The sequence below is a fragment of the Arachis ipaensis genome, chromosome B7 (genome assembly GCF_059453495.1).
Source record: "Arachis ipaensis isolate K30076 ecotype BB chromosome B7, ASM5945349v1, whole genome shotgun sequence".
NCBI classification, from domain to species: Eukaryota; Viridiplantae; Streptophyta; class Magnoliopsida; order Fabales; family Fabaceae; genus Arachis; species Arachis ipaensis.
This window is the reverse complement of record NC_142442.1, coordinates 64,223,063-64,244,679: the sequence shown is the minus strand read 5'-3', so window position 1 is coordinate 64,244,679 and position 21,617 is coordinate 64,223,063. Positions and strand designations below refer to the sequence as shown.

The window sequence follows — 21,617 nt, the reverse complement described above, 5'->3', positions numbered from 1 at the left end:
AAGATATTGACTCAGCAAGTTAATATGATTTCTCAGAATCTGACTGGATTGCAAGCTGCATCCGGCAGTGCTAAAGAAGCCTCCCATAAAGGAGAGGCTTATGTTCCTGAGAATTTTGGAATGGAAGAAGTGAATTACATGGGAGAATCCTATGGAAACACTTACAATCCTTCATGGAGGAATCATCCTAATTTCTCATGGAAGGATCAGTAAAAGCCTAATCAAGGCTTTAATTACAATAATGGTGGGAGAATTTGGTTTGGCAATAGCAAACCTTTTCCATCATCATCTCAGTAACAGACAGAGAATTCTAGGCAGAGCCTCTCTGACTTAGCAACCATAGTCTCTGATCTATCTAAGACCACTCTCAGTTTCATGACTGAAACGAGGTCCTCCATCAAAAATTTGGAGGCACAAGTGGGTCAGCTGAGTAAAAGAGTTACTGAAACTCCTCCTAGTACTCTCCCAAGCAGTACAGAAGAGAATCCCAAAAGAGAGTGCAAGGCTATCAATATATCCAAAGTGACCAAACCTATAGAAGAGGAAGAGACAGTGATTTACAGTGAGGAAGACCTCAATGGACGTCCACTGACCACTAAAGAGTTCCCTAATAAGGAACCAAAGGAATCTGAGGCTCATACAGAGACCATAGAGATTCCACTGAACTTATTGTTGCTATTCATGAGCTCTGATGAGTATTCTTCCTCTGAAGAGGATGAAAATATTGTTGAAGAGCAAGTTGCTTGGTATCTTGGAGCAATCATGAAGCTGAATGCCAAGATATTTGGTAACGAGACTTGGGAGGATGGACCTCCATTGCTTATTATGGAACTGAATACCTTGGTTCAGCAGAAATTACCTCAAAAGAAATCGGATCCCGAAAGGTTCTTAATTCCTTGCACCATAGGCACCATGACCTTTGAGAAGGCTCTATGTGACCTTGGTTCAAGTATTAATCTCATACCACTCTCTGTAATGGAGAAACTATGGATCTTTGAGGTACAAGCTGCAAGAATCTCACTAGAGATGGCAGACAAATCAATGAAACAGGCTTATGGACTTGTAGAGGATGTCATAGTGAAGGTTGAAGGCCTTTACATCCCTGCTAACTTCATAATCCTAGACACTAGGAAGGATGAGGATGAATGCATCATCCTTGGAAGGCCCTTCCTAGCCACAGCAAGGGCTGTGATTAATGTGGACAGAGGAGAGTTAGTCCTGCAACTGAATGAGGACTACCTTAGGTTTAAGGCTCAAGGATCTTCTTCTATAAACATGGAGAAGAAGCATGAAAAGCTTCATCCAATTCTCTCCATAAAGAGTCAAGCAGAGCCCCCACATTCAAACTCTAAATTTGGTGTTGGGAGGCCACAATCATGCTCTGAGTGTCTGTGAAGCTCTATAAGAGCTCACTGTCAAGCTATTGACATTAAAGAAGCACTTATTGGGAGGCAACCAAATATTATTTATCTATGTTAATTACTTTTTCATTTTATTTTCCATTGTTATTTTATGTTTTCTTTAGGTTGATGATCATGTGGAGTCATAAAAATAGCTGCAGAATTAAAGCGAAATAAAAAACAGCATAAAAAAAATAGCACACCCTGGAGGACAGGCTTACTGGCGTTTAAACTCCAGTAAGGATAGCATAATGGGTGTTTAACGCCCAGTCTGGCAGCATTCTGGGCGTTAAACGCCAGAATTGGCAGACAGACTGGCGTTTAACGCCAGAAAAGGGTGTATGGCTGGCGTGAAACGCCAGAAAGGGGCATCAGCTTGGCGTTTAACGCCAGGAAAGGCAGCAGAGCTGGCGTTAAATGCCAGAAATGGCACACAGAGTGCGTTTAAACGCCAGAAAGGTGCAGGGACCAGAATTCCTTGACACCTCAGGATCTGTGAACCCCACAGGATCCCCACCTATCCCAACTCACTTTTTCTCCTTTTCACACCTTTCCATAACACTCTTCCCCAAAATAACCTCGACCAATCACCTCCATTTCTCTTCCAAAACCATCATACAACCCACCTACCCCCACCCATTCAAATTCAAACCATCTCCCTCCCAAACAACCCCTATTACAAGAATTTCCTCTCCACTCCACTCCTATATAAGCCCCTCATCACTCCTTCATTTTCATACATCATAACCACCTAAAACCCCCTTGGCCGAACCATTCACACACCTCCATCTCCTCCATATCTTCTTCCTCTAATCTTTTCTTTCTTCTTTTGCTTGAGGACGAGAAAACCTTTTAATTTTGGTGTAGAAAAAAAGCTCCGCTTTTTGTTTTTCCATAACCATTAATGGCACCTGATGAGCGGATAATTTATACCCTTTTTGGCATTGTTTTTACATAGTTTTTAGTATGTTTTAGTTACTTTTTATTATATTTTTATTATTTTTTATGCAAAAATTACATTTCTGGAATTTACTATGAGTTTGTGTGTTTTTTTATAATTTTAGGTATTTTCTGGCTGAAATTAAGGAACCTGAGCAAAAATCTGATTCAGAGGATGAAAAAGGACTGCAGATGCGGTTGGATTCTGACCCTCCTGCACTCGAAGTGGATTTTCCGGAGCTACAGAAGCTCAATTGGCACGCTCTCAATTGCATTGGAATGTAGACATCCTGGGATTTTCAGCAATATATAATAGTCCATACTTTGTCCGAGATTTGATGGCCCAAACCGGCGCTCAAAGCCAACCTAAAACTTTCTTGTGTAAAATGCCCAAACTGGCACCAGAATTGGAGTTAAACGCCCAAACTGGCACCCAAGCTGGCGTTTAACTCCAGGAACAGCCTATGCACGTGAAAGCTTCAAAGCTCAGCCCAAGCACACACTAAGTGGGCCCCGGAAGTGGATTTCTGCACTATCTGCACTTAGTTACTTATTTTTTGTAATCCCTAGTAACTAGTTTAGTATAAATAGCACTTTTTACTATTGTATTCAGATCTTTTTACATACTTTATCATACTTTGGAGACCATTGTTCATGTTTTGGAGGCTGGCCATTCGGTCATGCCTAGACCTCTTTCACTTATGTATTTTCAACAGTGTAGTTTCTACACCCCATAGATTAAGGTGTGGAGCTCTGCTGTTCTTCATCAATTAATGCAATTACTACTGTTTTCTATTCAATCACGCTTGATTCTATTCTAATATACTCACTCGTACTTCAATCTGGTGAATGATATGATTCGTGACACTCATCATTATTCTCAATTCTATGAACGCGTGCCTGACAATCACTTCCGTTCTATCTGAGCTCAACGTAGTCATTGGGCAACAGCTTGAGTGCGTATCTCTTGGGTATCTAATACAGGGATCGAGTCCGTGAGATTAGTATCTTCGTGGTATAGGCTAGATCTAATTGGCACTATTCTTGGGATCCGGAAAGTCTAAACCTTGTCTGTGGTATTCCGAGTAGGATCTGGGAAGGGATGACTGTGACGAGCTTCAAACCTGCGAATGTTGGGTGCAGCGACAGTGTGCAAAAGGATCAATAGATCCTATTTCGACGCTAGCGAAAACCGACAAATGATTATCCATGCGGTAGCTGTGCCTGGTATTTTTCATCCGAGATGAGAAATCCGACAGTTGATTAGCCGTGCAGAAACTGTAGAGGACCATTTTGATGAGCGGATAATTTATACGCTTTTTGGAATTGTTTTTAGGTAATTTTTAGTATGTTTTAGTTACTTTTTATTATATTTTTATTATTTTTTAAATAAAAATCACATTTATCGACTTTACTATGAGTTTGTGTGTTTTTCTATGATTTCAGGTATTTTCTGGCTGAAATTGAGGGACCTGAACAAAAATCTGATTTAGAGGCTGAAAAAGGACTGCAAATGCTGTTGGATTCTGACATCCCTGCACTTGAAATGGATTTTCTGGAGCTACAGAAGCCCAATTGGTGCGCTCTTAATTGCGTTGGAAATTAGACATCCTGGGCTTTCCAGCAATATATAATAGTCCATACTTTGCCCAAGTTTTGATTACGCAAACGGGCATTTAAACGCCAACTTTCTACCCTATTCTGGCATTAAACGCAAGAACTGGCATAAAATCTGGAGTTAAACGCCCAAACTGGCACCAAAGCTGGCGTTTAACTCCAAGAAAAGCCTCTACATGTGAAAGCTTCAATGCTTAGCCCAAGCAAACACCAAGTGGGCCCGAAAGTGGATTTCTACATCATTTACTCATTTCTGTAAACCCTAGGTTACTAGTTCATTATAAATAGGACCTTTTACTATTGTATTTTCATCTTGGTTATTCTGGTTCCCCCTCTGGGGCCGAAGCCAATAAACCCCATTATCACTTATGTATTTTTAACGGTGGAGTTTCTACACCCCATATATTAAGGTGTGGAGCTCTGCTTTTCTTCATGAATCAATGTAAAGTACTACTGTTTTTCTATTAATTCATGCTTATTCTTATTCTAAGATATTAATTCACACAAAAGAACATGACGAATGTGATGATTATGTGACACTCATCACCATTCTCACTTATGAACGCGTTCCTTACAACCACTTCCATTCTACATGAAAACAAGCTTGAATGTGTATCTCTTGGGTTTCTAATCTAAGATTAAAACCTTCGTGGTATAGGCTAGAATTATTGGCGGCCGTTCCTGAGATCCGGAAAGTCTAAACCTTGTCTGTGGTATTTCGAATAGGATCTGGGAAGGGATGACTATGACGAGCTTCAAACTCGCGAGTGTTGGGTGTAGTGACAAACGCAAAAGGATCAATGGATCCTATTTCAACATGAGTGAGAACCGACAGATGATTAACCGGGCTGTGACAGCGCATTTGGACCATTTTTACTGAGAGGACGGACGGTAGCCATTGACAACGGTGATCCCCTAACATACAGCTTGCCATGGAAAGGAGTATGAATGATTGGATGAAGGCAATAGGAAAGCAGAGGTTCAGAAGGAACAAAGCATCTTCATACGCTTATCTGAAATCCCCCCAATGAATTACATAAGTACTTCTATCCTATTTTATATTTTATTTATATTTTAATTATCAAATCTTCATAACTATTTGAATCCGCCAGACTGAGATTTACAAGATGACCATAGCTTGCTTCAAGCTGGCAATCTCCGTGGGATCAATCCTTACTCACGTAAGGTATTACTTGGACGACCCAGTGCACTTGCTGGTTAGTTGTGCGGAATTGTGAAAAAGAGTTGAGATTACAATTGTGCGTACCAAGTTGTTGGCGCCATTGAGATCACAATTTCGTGCACCAAGTTTTTGGCGTCGTTGCTGGGGATTGTTCAATTTTGGACAACTGACGGTTCATGTTGTTGCTCAGATTAGGTAATTTTATTTTAATTTTAAGCTTTTTGTTTTTGTTCTTTTTATTTACGAAAAATTTTCAAAAAAAAATAAATTATTCTATGACTTCATAATTTTTAAGAATGAATTTTAGAGTTTCAGATGATGCTTTTATCATCACAGGAGCTAATTGATTCCCATCAATTTGGCTGTTGTATGTAATGTCCTACTGAAGCTTGGCTAGCCATGTCTAATCTTTTTAGACTGAAGCTTTAGACTAACATTGCATGATTCCTGGAATTCTTATTAAAAATTTTGAAACCCTTATTTTTCTTTTTCCAAATAATTTTCGAAAAATACTAAAAAAAATTTAATAAAACCATGAAAATCAAAAATAATTTGTGTTTCTTGTTTGAGTCTAGTGTCACATTTTAAGTTTGGTGTTTTGCATATTTTTTATTTTCTTGCATTTTTTAAAAATATATGCATTATGTTCTTCATTGATCTTCAAGTTGTTCTTGATGATTTTATTAGGTTTGATCTTTAAATTCTCTTATTTTTTGTCTTTTGTTGTTTCTCATGTGCATTCTCAATTTGTTAGTGTCTCTAATATAAAAGTTTCTACGTTTGGTATCTTGCATGCATTGTTGATTTGATCTTAGTCTTTCATGATTAGTTTCATTTTGTTGTTGTTCTCTCTCATCATAAAAAATTCAAATTTTTTTTCAAAATTATGTCTTTTCAAGTCAATAATACAGAGAATTGAAGATTCAGAACATACAGCAGAGGAATCACAGAGAAAAAGCTGGGCATTCAAAACGCCCAGTGACGAAGGAAAACTAGCGTTTAAACGCCAGCCAGGGCACCTGGCTGGGCGTTAAACGCCCAAAAGGGTAGCATTTTGGGCGTTTAATGCCAAGACAACACAAGGGAGGTAAGTTAGTTTTTAATTCAAATCTTTTTCAAATCTTCTTCAAAAATCAAACCTTTTTCATTTTTCTTTCCTGTTTTTCGAAAATTTTAAAAGTTTAATTTTCAAAATTTTTTTATTTCATATTTTTGAAATTAATGCTAGCAATTAATATTTTGATTCAAAAAAATTTTCAAGTTGTTACTTGCCTATTAAGAAAGGATCAAATTTTAAATTCTAGAATCATATCTTTTAATTTCTTGTTAGTCAAGTAATCAACTTTAATTTCAAAAAAAAAAATCAAATCTTTTTTTGAATTGATTTTCAATCCTATCTTCTCAATCATATTTTCTCAATCACATCTTTTTCAAAATAATTTTCAATCATATCTTTTTGATTGCCAATTTCAAAATCTTTTTCAAAATCACTTAACCACTTTCTCACTTTTAATTTTCGAAAACCATGATCCACTTTTTCAAAATTCTTCTTAATTATTTTAAAATTTTTAGTTCTATTTAAAAATTGTTTTCGAATATTTTTCCCCCTCCTCACCTTTTTCTATTTATGACTAACACTTCTCCTCCATTAGCAATTCGGACTCATTCCCTCTCTATAAGTTCGAATTCTCCTCTCTACCTCATCCTTTTATTCTTCTTTTCCTCTGACACCTCAAGGAATCTCTATACTGTGACATAGAGGATTCCATACTTTTTTGTTCTCTTCTCTATCATATGAGCAGGAACAAAGATAAAGGCATTCTTGTTGAAGCTGATCCTGAACCTGAAAGGACTCTGAAGAGGAAGCTAAGAGCAGCTAAAGCACAAAACTCTGAAGAGGACCTGACAGAAATTTTTGAAAAGGAAGCAGACAAAACAAACATTGCTGAACCCAACAACAATGGTAGAGATGCAAGGAAGATGCTTGGTGACTTTATTACACCCTTTTTTGACTTCTGTGGAAGAAGCATCTCAATTCCTGCAATTGGAGCAAACAACTTTGAGCTTAAGCCTCAATTAGTTTCTCTAATGCAGCAGAATTGCAAGTATCATGGACTTCCATTGGAAGATCCTCATCAGTTTTTAGCTGAGTTCTTACAAATCTGTGACACTGTTAAGACTCATGGGGTCGACCCTGAGGTCTAAAAACTTATGCTTTTTCCTTTTGCTATAAGAGACAGAGCTAGGACATGGTTGGACTCACAACCTAAGGACAGCCAGAACTCTTGGGAAAAGCTGGTCAATGCCTTCTTGGCAAAGTTCTTTCCACCTCAAAAATTGAGTAAGCTTAGAGTGGAAGTGCAAACCTTCAGACAGAAGGAAGGTGAATCCCTCTATGAAGCTTGGGAAAGATACAAGCAATTGATCAGAAGGTGTCCTTCTGGTATGCTTTCAGAATGGAGTATCATATGCATATTCTATGATGGTCTGTCTGAACTATCCAAGATGTCATTGGACAACTCTGCTGGTGGATCTCTTCATCTGAAGAAGACGCCTGAAGAAGCCCAAGAACTCATTGAAATGGTTGCAAATAACCAATTCATGTACACTTCTGAAAGGAATCCTGTGAATAATGGGACAACTCAGAAGAAAGGAGTTCTTGAGATTGATACTCTGAATGCCATATTGGCTCAGAATAAAATATTAACTTCAAAGGATAAAGTGAGATGCCAAAACTGTTCAGAAGCAAAAAGCTAATAGCCCCGCTCATCTAATTAAGACTGATCTTCATAGATGTTTTCAGAATTTATTATACATTCTCTTCTTTTTATCCTATTTTTTTTAGGTTGCTTGGGGACAAGCAACAATTTAAGTTTGGTGTTGTCATGAGCGGATAATTTATACGCTTTTTGGCATTGTTTTTAGGTAGTTTTTAGTATGTTTTAGTTACTTTTTATTATATTTTTATTAGTTTTTAAATAAAAATCACATTTCTGGACTTTGCTATGAGTTTGTGTATTTTTTTGTGATTTCAGGTATTTTCTGGCTGAAATTGAGGGACTTGAGCAAAAATCTGATTTAGAGGCTGAAAAAGGACTGCAGATGTTGTCGGATTTTGACCTCCCTGCACTTGAAATGGATTTTCTCGAGCTACAAAAGCCCAATTGGTGCACTCTCAATTACGTTGGCAAGTAGACATCCTGGGCTTTCCAGCAATATATAATAGTCTATACTTTGCCCGAGTTTTGATTACGCAAACTGCCGTTTAAACGCCAACTTTCTACCCTATTCTGGCGTTAAACGCCAGAACTGGTATAAAAGCTGGAGTTAAACGCCCAAACTGGCACCAAAGCTGGCGTTTAACTCCAAGAAAAGCCTCTACATGTGAAAGCTTCAATGCTCAGCCCAAGCACACACCAAGTAGGCCCGGAAGTGGATTTCTGCATCATTTACTCATTTCTGTAAACCCTAGGTTACTAATTCATTATAAATAGGACCTTTTACTACTGTATTTTCATCATGGTTATTCTGGTTCCCCATATGGGGCCGAAGCCAATGACCACCATTATCACTTATGTATTTTCAACGGTGGAGTTTCTACACCCCATAGATTAAGGTGTGGAGCTCTGCTGTTCTTCATGAATCAATACAAAGTACTACTGTTTTTCTATTCAATTCATGCTTATTCTTATTCTAAGATATTCATTCGCACAGAAGAACATGATGAATGTGATGATTATGTGACACTCATCACCATTCTCACTTATGAATGCGTGCCTGACAACCACTTCCGTTCTACATGAAAACAAGCTTGAATGTGTATCTCTTGGGTTTCTAATCTAAGATTAAAACCTTCGTGGTATAGGCTAGAATTATTGGCGGCCGTTTCTGAGATTCGGAAAGTCTAAACCTTATCTGTAGTATTCCGAGTAGGATCTAGGAAGGGATGACTGTGACGAGCTTCAAACTCGCGAGTGTTGGGCGTAGTGACAGACACAAAAGGATCAATGGATCCTATTCCAATATGAGTGAGAACCGACAGATGATTAACCATGCGATGACAGCGCATTTGGACCATTTTCACTGAGAGGACGGACGGTAGCCATTGACAACGGTGATCCCCAACATACAGCTTGCCATGGAAAGGAGTATGAATGATTGGATGTAGGCAATAGGAAAGTAGAGGTTCAGAAGGAACAAAGCATCTTCATACGCTTATCTGAAATCCCACCAATGAATTACATAAGTACTTTTATCCTATTTTATATTTTATTTATGTTTTAATTATCAAAACTTCATAACTATTTGAATCCGCTTGAATGAGATTTACAAGATGACCATAACTTGCTTCAAGCCAACAATCTCCGTAGGATCGACCCTTACTCACGTAAGGTATTACTTGGAGGACCCAGTGCACTTGCTAGTTAGTTGTGCGAAATTGTGAAAAAGAGTTAAGATTACAATTGTGCGTACCAAGTTGTTGGCGCCATTGAGATCACAATTTCGTGCACCACATTTTCACTGAGAGGATCTTACAGCTTGCCATGGAAGGGAGCACGTATGGTTGGAAGAAGGCAATAGGAAACCAGAGGTTCAGAAGTAACAAAGCATCTCCAAACGCTTATCTGAAATTCCCACCAATGAATTACATAAGTATCTCTATTTTATTTTATGTTTTATTTATCTTTTAATTATCAAAACCTCATAATCATTAGAATCCGTCTGACTGAGATTTACAAGATGACCATAGCTTACTTCAAGCCGACAGTCTCCGTGACCTTTACTCACGTAAGGTATTACTTGGATGACCCAGTGCACTTGCTGGTTAGTTGTGCAGAGTTGTGTAAAGTGTGAATCACAATTTCGTCCACCAGCACCTAAGGCCAGAGAAACCTCTAGGAAGAGGAAAGGGAAGGCAGTTTCTTCCAACTCTGAGTCATGGGAGATGGAGAGATTCATCTCAAAAGCCCATCACTAGCAAGAGGATGGAGCAAACAAGTGAGCCCGCTCATGGACCTCAACAAGAGCATGAGGAAATTCCTCATCAAGAAATTCCTGAGATGCCTCAAGGGATACACTTTCCTCCACAAAGCTATTGGGAGCAACTCAACACCTCTTTAGGAGATTTGAGTTCCAACATGGAGCAACTAAGGATGGAGCAACAAGAGCACTCCATTATCCTCCATGAAATCAGAGAGGACCAAAGAGCCATGAGGGAAGAGCAACAAAGGCAAGGAAGAGATGTTGAGGAGCTCAAACACTCCATAGGATCTTCAAGAGGAAGAACTAGCCGCCATTACTAAGGTGGACCCATTCTTTAATTTCCTTGTTTATTTTCTTTTCTGTTTTTGGTTTTTATGCTTTATGTTTTGACTATGTTTGTGTCTTCATTACATGATCATTAGTGTTTAGTGTCTATGTCTTAAAGCTATGAATGTTCCATGAATCTTTCACCTTTCTTAAATGAAAAATATTTTCTGAAAAAGAAAAAGAAGTACATGAATTTCGAATTCTATCTTGAAAATAGTTTAATTATTTTGATGTGGTGGCAATACTTTTTGTTTTCTGAATGAATGCTTGAATAGTGCATATTTTTTATAGTGAAGTTTATGAATGTTAAAATTGTTGGCTCTTGAAAGAATAATAAAAAAAAGATAAATGTTATTGATAATTTGAAAAATCATAAAATTGATTCTTGAAGCAAGAAAAAGTAGTGCAAAACACAAAGCTTGCGGAAAAAAAAGAAAAATAAAAAAAAGAAAGAAAAAGAAAAAGCAAGCAGAAAAAGCCAATAGCTCTTTAAACCAAAAGGCAAGAGCAAAAAGCCAATAACCCTTTAAACTAAAAGACAAGGGTAAAAAAAGATCCAAGGCTTTGAGCATTAATAGATAGGAGGGCCCAAAGGAATAAAATCCTGGCCTAAGCGGCTAAATCAAGCTGTCCCTAACCATGTGCTTGTGTCATGAAGGTCCAAGTGAAAAGCTTGAGACTGAGTGGTTAAATTCGTGATCCAAAGCAAAAAAAAGTGTGCTTAAGAACTCTGGGCACCTCTAACTGGGGACTCTAGCAAAGCTGAGTCACAATCTGAAAAGGTACACCCAGTTATGTGTCCGTGGCATTTATGTATCCGGTGGTAATACTGGAAAACAAAATGCTAAGGGTCACGGCCAAGACTCATAAAGTAGCTATGTTCAAGAATCAACATACTAAACTAGGAGAATCAATAACACTATCTGAATTCTGAGTTCCTATGGATGCCAATCATTCTAAACTTCAAAGGATAAAGTAAGATGCCAAAACTGCTCAGAAGCAAAACGCTACTAGTCCCGCTCATCTAATTGGAACTAAGCTTCATTGATATTTTGAAATTTATTGTATTTTCTCTTCTTTTTATCCTATTTTGTTTTTAGTTGCTTGAGGACAAGCAACAATTTAAGTTTGGTATTGTGATGAGCGGATAATTTATACGCTTTTTGGCATTATTTTTAGGTAGTTTTTAGTATGTTTTAGTTACTTTTTATCATATTTTTATTAGTTTTTATGCAAAAATCACATTTCTGGACTTTACTATGAGTTTGTGTGTTTTTCGGTAATTTCAGGTATTTTCTAGCTGAAATTGAAGGACCTGAGCAAAAATCTGATTCAGAGGATGAGAAAGGACTGCAGATGTTGTTGGATTCTGACCTCCCTGCACTCATCTTCTTCCAAGTCGTCGGAGACTAAGTGAGAGTGATAAGGCTTAAGTGGATAGTCTGAAAAAGTTCGGGATTGCCACTTCGAAGATTATGGCTTACATGGCCGGGTAGTCAGGGGGTTATGGGATGCTTCGTTTTACGAAGAGGGTCTGTACAATTATGTTCACAACCAAAGAATAGCACAAATAAACGATGGAGACGCAGTAGCAACGATAAGTTATTTGGAGGGCAAGGCCAACGCTGACATGATAATGGTCGCCAGATATACCAAAACAACAGAGGACAGTCTTGGAAGCCTATTCTAGGCTGATGGGCAGATGATGGTCGATTATCATCTGTTCGGTGACGTGCTTGCATTTGATGCAACATACCGGTCCAACAAGTACAAGAAGCCTCTAGTAGTTTTCTCTGCATCAAATCATCACAGGCAGACGGCAATTTTCGGTTTTGCGTTGCTGGAGGATGAGGAGGTACGTACATATAGGTGGGTGTTGTTGAATATTCTTGATGTCATGGATAACAAGAAGCCTGCCGTTGTGGTCACCAACGGGGATAAAGCCATCCGGGCAGCCATTGCGGATGTGCTGCCTTTAGCCAGGCATCGCCTATGTGGGTGGCACTTGGAAAAAAACTGTGTGCTTAGGGTAAAAGAACCTGAATTTCGAAAGGTGTTCAAGAAGGCAGTTTACGTAAACTTCGATGTTGCGGAGTTTGAGGAGTATTGGAGAACGACTGTAAAGAGTTTAGGGTTAATGAACAATAGCTGGTTCAAAGGCACCTACGATTTAAGAGAGAGTTGGGCAACGGCATATCTACAGAGAACTTTTTGCGCCGGCTACAGGACAACTTCGAGGTGTGAGGGCATAAATGCATTCCTCAAAGGGTTCCTTACGTCGACAAATAGCCTTCTGGAATTGGTTCACAGCTTGGACAGGGTGGTTAAAGATTACCGCAATAATGAGGTCACGGCCCAATTTTATTCGTTATATTACATGCCTGTACTGACGACCGGTCTTGACAAGATTGAGCTATTTGCCTCGAAGATATACACCAGCGTAGTCTTCAAGGAGGTTAGAAAACAAATAAAAGGGGTTGGGAGTTTATTGTTTTTGGGGAAAGACAGCATAAGCACGACGTCCATCTACAAGTTCTCAAGCATGGGGAACCGTCGTATGATCCGCAAGGTGCTTTACGATCCAACTGAGCCGAAGATTGAATGTGATTGTATGATGTGGAACAGCGAAGGTATTCCTTGCTGCCACATATTTTGCATGATGAAATATGAGGGTTTGGAAGAAATCCCACCAGGTTTGATACTGAGGCGGTGGTGTATTGATGCCAAAGAATGGACGGCATCATCAACAGAAGGGACAGCGGGGCATGACAGTCGATTACTAAGGTATGGCACGTTGTGCAGTGCAATGACTGTTGTTGCCAAACTAGCTTCCGATGATGCAGCTAACTGCGAGGGATGCAATAGCTTCTTTGGCACATAGGCTTTAGGCGCAAAGAGGGAACACTATAGACCATGAGGCTGGAATGAGGCAATAGGATGTTGTGGAGGAACCTTCCGTAGCAAAGACAAAGGGAGCCCCTAAACGCCGCAGGGAGACGGGATCCTCCACACAGATCGAGCTTGGTGGGAAGAGGCGTTGCTGCACTTCTTGCGGGCTTCCAGGTCACACGAAGAGGACGTGTCTGTCCGAAAGGGAGAAGAGCCAAGTCGGTCTCCAGGAGGGGCTATCAGCCACGGTCGGGAATTCATCATCGAGAGAGCCCAGTGGGTATCCTAGAGGAACTAGTTCTTCCAAGGTATGTTTCTTGGGTTCGGTTATTTTTTACATACGAATTAGCTATGCATGGTGACATGGACTAGGTTGGTGAAATCAATAATGCTTTCACACACAATGAAAGAGTTTACTTTAGTATATAGTAAGTAGTTATCGTGTCTGTACGATATGTGTTATGACCTAGTGTCTCATCCCATCCCAAACATAAGTACCGGAAATGAGAGTCGACATATCACAATCAAGGAAAAATCCAGCTGCGATTCCTTTTTGTGTGGACGGAGGAACCCATGTTCATGGAACTATAATAGGTGAAATTTAGTGAATAAGCTGGGCATTTACCATGTATCGTTTTCATGAGTTCTATGTGCTTTCGTATAATACTCCTTCGGGAAATCAATTCTGAATTTTTTAGTTTTTGGGTGTATATGTAAATTAAATTATCAGATTCAGATGAAGTGGTATTTCCGTTTGATGAGATATGAAACTAGTGTGTGTTTAGACATACAAAAATGCCGTGTTTATTAAAGGTGATTGAGTAGTTTCATCTAATTTTCTTCCAGGGATGTACCATTTATGTGTAACACATCATTTTTTTTTGAGATTTTTGTGATGATCTAATTTCGTGATTATTGTTGAAGGAAGAGTTATAATTTTTTTGTCCGACTGTATTGAAGATTGAGTGTTGGCTCTTGTGCGTATAACCTTTAGACATAATAAAGGTACAGTTTCAGGTAGAAGGTTCTTACACGCAACTTGAATATAGTTTGTATTGTACAACTGGCATATACATAGTCATTGATGTACCTGGACGGGTACGGTTTCTCGTAGAACGTTGCTTATTTTTTTCAATTGGTTATTGCAACTCTGTATATAATTTATTCTTCAAATTTCTTCTGTTCAGCATAATTTGTTCATCTGGTTTGCAGGCTGCGGAAGGCTACTCTAGACTGGGTATTCCCGGAGGTTCGGGCTCATACATACCAAGTCTCGCCAAACCAAGCGCAACCCAGTCGTACCTACCCCGGATGAATCCAGGGGGTGGTGGTGGCAACTTCTTCCTTCGGGGCCCACACATACAACAATTATTTGCTGCTCCAAGCTGCTCCACACACCATGGGGTCCTTCTTACTCAAGCACCCGCAACAGTGACCTTACCTGAACAAGCTCCTATTTTCTTCATTGATACTAACACAAATCTTGCTGTATCGTTCTCACGGACAACGTGTATTACCAATGTTAAATCTCGTTTCAGAAAGCAATGGGCAAGTCATCGTCCCCCAACAAGTCAGGACATCGAATTTGAAGAACACCATCAGCACTAGTTTACAGGGGACATCTTAAAATCGAGACGGGTTAATCAACGCAAGTTGCGAAAAGGGGCTTGTCTCCCACCATATTCCTATTAAATTCTTACGTAGGAGCTTAAAGGTTGTCCCTTGAAGGGACAACGTGAGTTAGGCGTGGGTTCATGGGGTGGCATTGTATACTTGGACATATATTTTATGCACTGTATTGGAGGTTGTTGTGGTTTTAGTGTTCCCATTCTCAAGATGAGTCTTGTGTCGGCCCTTATGAAATCTTGTATATGGTTGGGTTGTATTAAGTTAAATTTATATGAATTTTATAATTAAAGGTTTAACTATAGGATGTCGTAAATGATGATGAATTGTGGCTATCCTTTTTGTTATAAATATTGGCAGGTTTATTGTTAATGTAGAGGAATGATGAAAGGTTAGCTTCCTTCGGCGGTGTCGGTTCTAAACATAGCTGATTCCCTTATTATAATGCTACAAATATGTTAAAACACGTAATGAACAAATTCAATAGGGGTGTTATTCATGGGGACTACCTTGTCAAAGTTGAAAGAAAATTAAGATAACTGCATGAACCCATGTGGTGGGCGAGATCGAGGTTATTCACAATGCGTAACTATTTCTATGTGCAATAAGTAAGGCACATGAGGAATTAGTAATATGATTAGTAGCCGATGTTCGTTAATGCCAACTGTGATGTATGTTGTTACTTGATTATAAGTTCATTGTTTGATTTAAAGCTGTTCTACAAGGTTTGATTCCTTGTAATGAGTGAACCAAGTTAAAGGATAACCAACCAAAACGAAACAAACCTGATGTCAGCTAAAGAAACCACAATTGATGCTGCAGAAATGTATCGAGAGATGACACCTTTTTTTGGTATTTACAGGTTACTTCACTTGCAACAAAAGCGCTTTATACCAATTAGACCTAACAACGATTATAGTTATCTTGAAAGAAAAAGCATGCATCAAAAGTATATAGAGAAGCCCTAACGTTTCGGGATCCAGGGATATTGCGCAAGGCCATCCAAAAAATGATTCATATAATCCAATTCTGGAATGCAGCGTCACAATCTTACTATGGTTAAACTGGCGTATAGTTTCCAACCTGGATACTGGTTTCAGGCCAGCCAACTTGTTACCGGCATCCGGGTTGGATACTGCTCTACTTGTAAACAACTTCAATTGTGCGCGTAGTCCCTCATGGGTTACCGCGGGACTAGCCTACTAGTTAAAATAAAAACTAAAAAAGCTGATGCGCAAGTCAGCATCTTCCTCGATGTCATCCATCACCAAGTCCACATCGCTATACGCGAAGCAGTCACCAAAAAAAGTTCTCCAAAAGTGGCACCAAAATCAGTCTAACGTGTATTTCCCAAAATAACTCTATTGCTCATGTCCATGTCGTGAAGACCCAGCCTTCCTTCTCCAGTAACACATCGCCTTTTCCACGACGTCGATGGCCTTAGCATTGTGTGACCTCAACACGAGGCCAAGGGCTATTCACATCCAAGTAAGATCGTTCACTGCTTGCAAATCATTCAACATCAACTTATAAGTTCTTGGATACACAATGCAGTCATATAAGTGATTCATCACTATCAGAATTTCGATAGTAAAGTCATATGTGTATGTGAATTGAGTACCGTAACACTGTGTATAGCCCACAGAGCTCCCCTAATCATCCATTGCAAGACCCACACACCATAATCCATCCTATTACATGTCACGCACAATATCAATTGTTGTTTTACAGATGAAGATAGACACATTAAAGGTACTATCAACGCACAATATTAACTAGCTAGTAAAAAAACATGATGCCAACACAAATAGGGTGTACTAGTGTGAGTGACAACTCACGATAGCCGATGTTGCTGAGGCACGATAGGCTCTTCGAAGACATATGAAGAAAATCGAGGTTGTTCAACTGTGCACTTAGACAACCACTTGGGTCTAATAGTTAGTGACTCCAGGTTCAGTGCCTGATTAAAGAAACATGTCAGTTGAAAGCATTTTCTAAAATCATTGAAACCTACACAAAGCGCAGTGGGCACGGCCAGCAAATGAAAAGTTTATAGTAATCCTAGTCATATGATTATATGGCAATGCAGTGTGGGGCTTCAACAAAAGTTTACGGGGGAGCATTTTAGGAAAAAAAATTTGCAAAAAGAACTAGGATAACGTTTATTCGAATAACATGCAAACAGGTTATTTGACATTGCAAATACAACACATATTTCAATAATGTGGGTGACAACAGAATACAAATATAACTACCCAAAAATTTAACTGTAACAGAAATTCAAAAGTGCATATATGTGCACTGTGAGCCGAATAAAAGTTCCGTCAAGAGGTAAAGGTGAATACCATAGAGTAGGCATACTAAACATGACTAAACTTACCACTTGCGTCATAGCAAGCTTTCTGGACTCCGTCTCTGTTGTACACTTGAATGAGTCGAAGTACATTAGCTTCTTCCGTCGTACGTCCACCACCATCAAATACCAATGTCCGTCCGTCCACATTGGTTGAAAAATCTGCAAGGCCCAACTCGAGCACGAAGGTTGATCAGTGGTAAGGACTTACCGCTTCATCATTCAGATCTTCTAACACAAAAGGAAAACCTTTACAAACCTCAGTATCCTTGTCAACCTTACACCTCATATGCTTGCACAAAACGGCGTCCAAGTTAGCCTATGTCAGACGTGTCTCTTGGATGGCATCTTGCTGCAGGCCAACATAGCAGGCACCTATACAGTTATCACAAACATGTCTGATGCATGTAATCTTAGCATAGATCTTAATAAGAAATAACTAGAGTATGCATAGACTCGCCCCTACCATGGTGGTGACTCACCATGATCGTTGTCGGCATGAACCACTGGTGACTACTGGACGTCTTCGACAACTTTGTGGCCACGATAGTAATAACCTGGAAATTCCATACTAAAATTAATGTTCTTCGATCCGAAAACCTTGGGCGAATGAGCTTGGTCACATGATGAATAATGGTATCAATAAATACACAACACTCACATCACCATGACTCTTTCATTTGGGCCAAGCATTAGTAACGTAGTTCTGTCTACAACGTAGTGACCAACGTCTGCCAGAATTTTGCTGGAAACAACAGTTATTCACAGGTCACGAAAGTTACATGATCCGCATTTGAATAATCAGGACAAAAAAAGGTACATAGCAGGCAGAGATTTATATTGCTGTTGCCTTTTAAAAAATAGGATTCTCATGCATTTTGGGCAAGAATTATCATGAATGAGTTAATCGATTAGTGTGTACGAAGATCTGTATTCTTTAACAAAAATTCTATCAGCGAAATAACTAAAATAGAAACATGAATATCTCCATATTTATCAAAAATACCGATAGTAAATTAGAGTTTTTCGCGTGACAGGTCCGTTTGCATTCGTATATTCCTTGTTGCTCCAGTTAGATTTTATGTAACCTAATCACTTTACACACCGTACAGTTGTACAACGCTTCTACAAAGTGAATACATTTGTCAAGTCTATGCACACCTAGTAATGGGCTCCAGTCAAAGAAATGTATTTTTTAGACCACCCAAGATGTTAGTTTTGATTTTTTTTCTGTAACTCTAAAGTCGCCATGAGGAATTGACAGACATGTGCCAATCTACTTAAACCCGCTATAAGTTAACTAATTCATAGACGAACTGTTATCAATTAAATGGTAATCGAGACGCAGCGTACACTATCCGGCATATAACGTCAATGAAAATGACATTAGAAATAACTCCACCAGATAGGAAATATACCTCTTTGGAAGATCTTTGCTAAAGATGTATGTGGCAACAGCGAGCTCAACCCCGGCGAGGTCCATGCTCCGGGTTGGTACGAAGGCTAGCTTGAAAGCCTTCTTGTATACAACAAAATATCACAAACAATCTATTGTCGGGTGCATAACGGCGGCATATGCTGAGTAATCCAAAAACGGGACCTCACCTTCGGGATCTTCTCGGCAGTCATGAATAACAGCTCTGACTCATGGACTACTTCGTCGCTACCAACCGGGGCAAGATAATTATAGTGCTTCTGAAGGGAGGTAGTGCGTCGTGGCGACTTGCTACGTTGACGACGAGGCCGTCGATTCTCCCAACCGCGTTCTCCGGACAGATCGACCTGGTACGAAAAGAATTCTCCGCAACGACAGTTATGGTGAACGATACAGAGAGGTTAATGAAATAATTAATGGTTTACAGTTTTAGGCATTACCAAGTTAGGGGGCTTCCTTTGTTGTGTTTTGTCCTGGGCAGATCGTCGATTGCGTTGGGCTTTCTTTGACTTCTTCGATTTGAAAGGCATGTGTTCCATGCTGAACTTTACATACAATGTCGGGGCATACGTCAGGTCATCATGTTGCGAAGTGTCCCTCTCCTGAGTGTGATCCTCATCGTTTGCAATACCCTCCATTCGTAGCCGCCGCTTTGACCGGATGGCATTCTGACTTGAGCACCTAATTCCATTAACCCGATCACACTCATGTTCCATTTTCTGCATCTTTGCCAGCATGGTCAACGCCTTCTAGAAATCTGCCACTACTTCATTATGTTGGCAAATGCATTCCATCAACCGTTGAATTTCTTTATTCAACCCGGACACGCTGGTGACAATATTGAGTGCAATTGGACTGTAGTCCTGTAAGGAGAACAATTTCGGTACAAATAAATTTGAAACAAGATCATTCCCTAGGTTGAATGATTTCACGAACTAGTTACATGACAGCACAACATGTAAATACTCACATTTGCAACGGCCGCACATGAGGATCCAGTACCGGCAATGACCTGGCTTGGATGAACATTGCTTCGCCGAGGTAAGCTGCAGAGAGAATGACTGTCAATCTCAACAATTGATTCAAAGCAAAAAAAGGTAAACAAGGGGAAGCACAACTGGGATATAGGAATTGTCGCTAACCTATTTGAATGTGGGAGGTTTGTTCGTCTAGCATAGGAATGTGTTGATTCAGAAGTAGTCCGTGATCTAAGTTGGACGATCACCAGCACTTCCGACAAGTCAAACATGGACATCGACCTTCCTCTAGTGTTGCTTGTAGGACGCCTGCGAAAAGCACGTAGGTGTTAGTGAACCCCCCATTCTGTCTGTGTTCTCAGGCGACTGGGCTTTACTATTCACCAAACTTCGTGGAATGTTAAACTTCTTACTGTTTCACTTACCATGCTCATAAATGGGCCATTAGTAGTTACACGTTCAGTTCAACGTGTAAGCCAAACAATTTTCCCTTTTTATGAGGCCCAACTGTGCAATTATCTTTTAGGCCCACACATGCAGCATCAAAAATATTGTGTTTATTTGACTAGAAACATGTAACTTATAACGTGGTCGGGTACTTTGTCTTCGTTGGGCTTCGAGGAAGTTATTCTTTGATTTTTTTTGCTGGACTTCCAACGACAATGGGGACAAAATAGATTTTGGGCTTATTTCCCAAATCAACCAAACGAAGGTTTTTGTACGGGTACAGAAAAAAAACAATGTTCTGCGAAGCACGAATTGTGCCTCCCTCATGGCCTAAGGGGGGTGCAAAGCCACCAAATCAGACGGCGGTGCAGGCACCGTGATCAACACGAAGGACAATCTAACATGCATCAACAGAACCGAGTACAGGACATTGTAACATGCGTCAACACAACCGACTTTACGTTAATGTGTAACAATACTAAATTTCATAGACTAACCTCCGTGCAGAAGAATCTGAACCTTCACCCCCTTTTGATGATGCCGTTGTGTGGTATAAATCAGCATCTTCCTGATGCGATGACATGATGGTGCATGAAATTGTGATCATCAATGGCGCCATCATCATGGTACGCACAATTGTAATCTCAACTCTTTATCACAACTCCACACAACTAACCAGCAAGTGTACTGGGTCGTCCAAGTAATAAACCTTACGTGAGTAAGGGTCGATCCCACGGAGATTGTCGGCTTGAAGCAAGCTATGGTCACCTTGTAAATCTCAGTCAGGCGGATTCAAATGGTTATGGAGAATTAATAATTAAAAGATAAATAAAACATGAAATAAAGATAGAGATACTTATGTAATTCTTCGGTTGAAATTTCAGATAAGCGTATGAAGATGCTTTGTTCCTCCTGAACCTCTGCTTTCCTATTGCCTTCTTCCAATCATTCATACTCCTTTCCATGGCAAGCTTTATGTTGGGCATCACCGTTGTCAATAGCGACTTCCCGTCCCCTCAGTGAAAACGTTCCAAATGTGCTGTCACCGCACGGCTAATCATCTGTTGGTTCTCGATCATGTCGGAATAGGATCCATTGATCCTTTTGCGTCTGTCACACGCCCAACAATCGCGAGTTTGAAGCTCGTCACAGTCATCCCTTCCCAGATCCTACTCAGAATACCACAGACAAGGTTTAGACATTCCGGATCTCAGGAATGGCCGCCAATAATTCTAGCCTATACCACGAAGGTTCCAATCTTAGATTAGAAACCCAAGAGATACATATTCAAGCCATTGCTAGTAGAACAGAGGTGGTTGTCAGGCACATGTTCATAGGTGAGAATGATGATGAGTGTCACGGATCATCACATTCATCAAGTTGAAGAACGAATGAATATCTTAGAGAAGAAGTAGGCGTGAATTGAATAGAAGAACAATAG

The 21,617-nt window shown here is 39.7% G+C and overlaps 2 protein-coding genes and 1 non-coding gene across 3 annotated transcripts; 1 reads left to right on the top strand and 2 right to left on the bottom strand.

Annotated features, from left to right (window-relative positions):
• Window positions 1-7,482: 7,482 nt before the first annotated feature.
• On the bottom strand, window positions 7,483-7,590 carry LOC148552826 (small nucleolar RNA R71). Its single transcript, XR_015893857.1, has one exon. It is a non-coding gene; the product is annotated as a small nucleolar RNA R71 (small nucleolar RNA).
• Window positions 7,591-12,154: 4,564 nt separating this feature from the next.
• LOC107607319 (protein FAR1-RELATED SEQUENCE 5-like) lies at window positions 12,155-13,330 on the top strand. Its single transcript, XM_016309286.1, has one exon. It carries the CDS (start codon window positions 12,155-12,157, stop codon window positions 13,328-13,330), a length of 1,176 nt encoding a protein of 391 aa, XP_016164772.1.
• Window positions 13,331-17,641: 4,311 nt separating this feature from the next.
• LOC148552825 (uncharacterized) lies at window positions 17,642-19,291 on the bottom strand. The gene is made up of 6 exons (XM_088493016.1): window positions 19,193-19,291; window positions 18,923-19,099; window positions 18,736-18,833; window positions 17,984-18,062; window positions 17,800-17,874; window positions 17,642-17,692 (listed from the first exon to the last, which is right to left on the bottom strand). Exons 1-6 carry the CDS (start codon window positions 19,289-19,291, stop codon window positions 17,642-17,644), a joined length of 579 nt encoding a protein of 192 aa, XP_088349142.1.
• Between the last annotated feature and the right edge of the window lie 2,326 nt (window positions 19,292-21,617).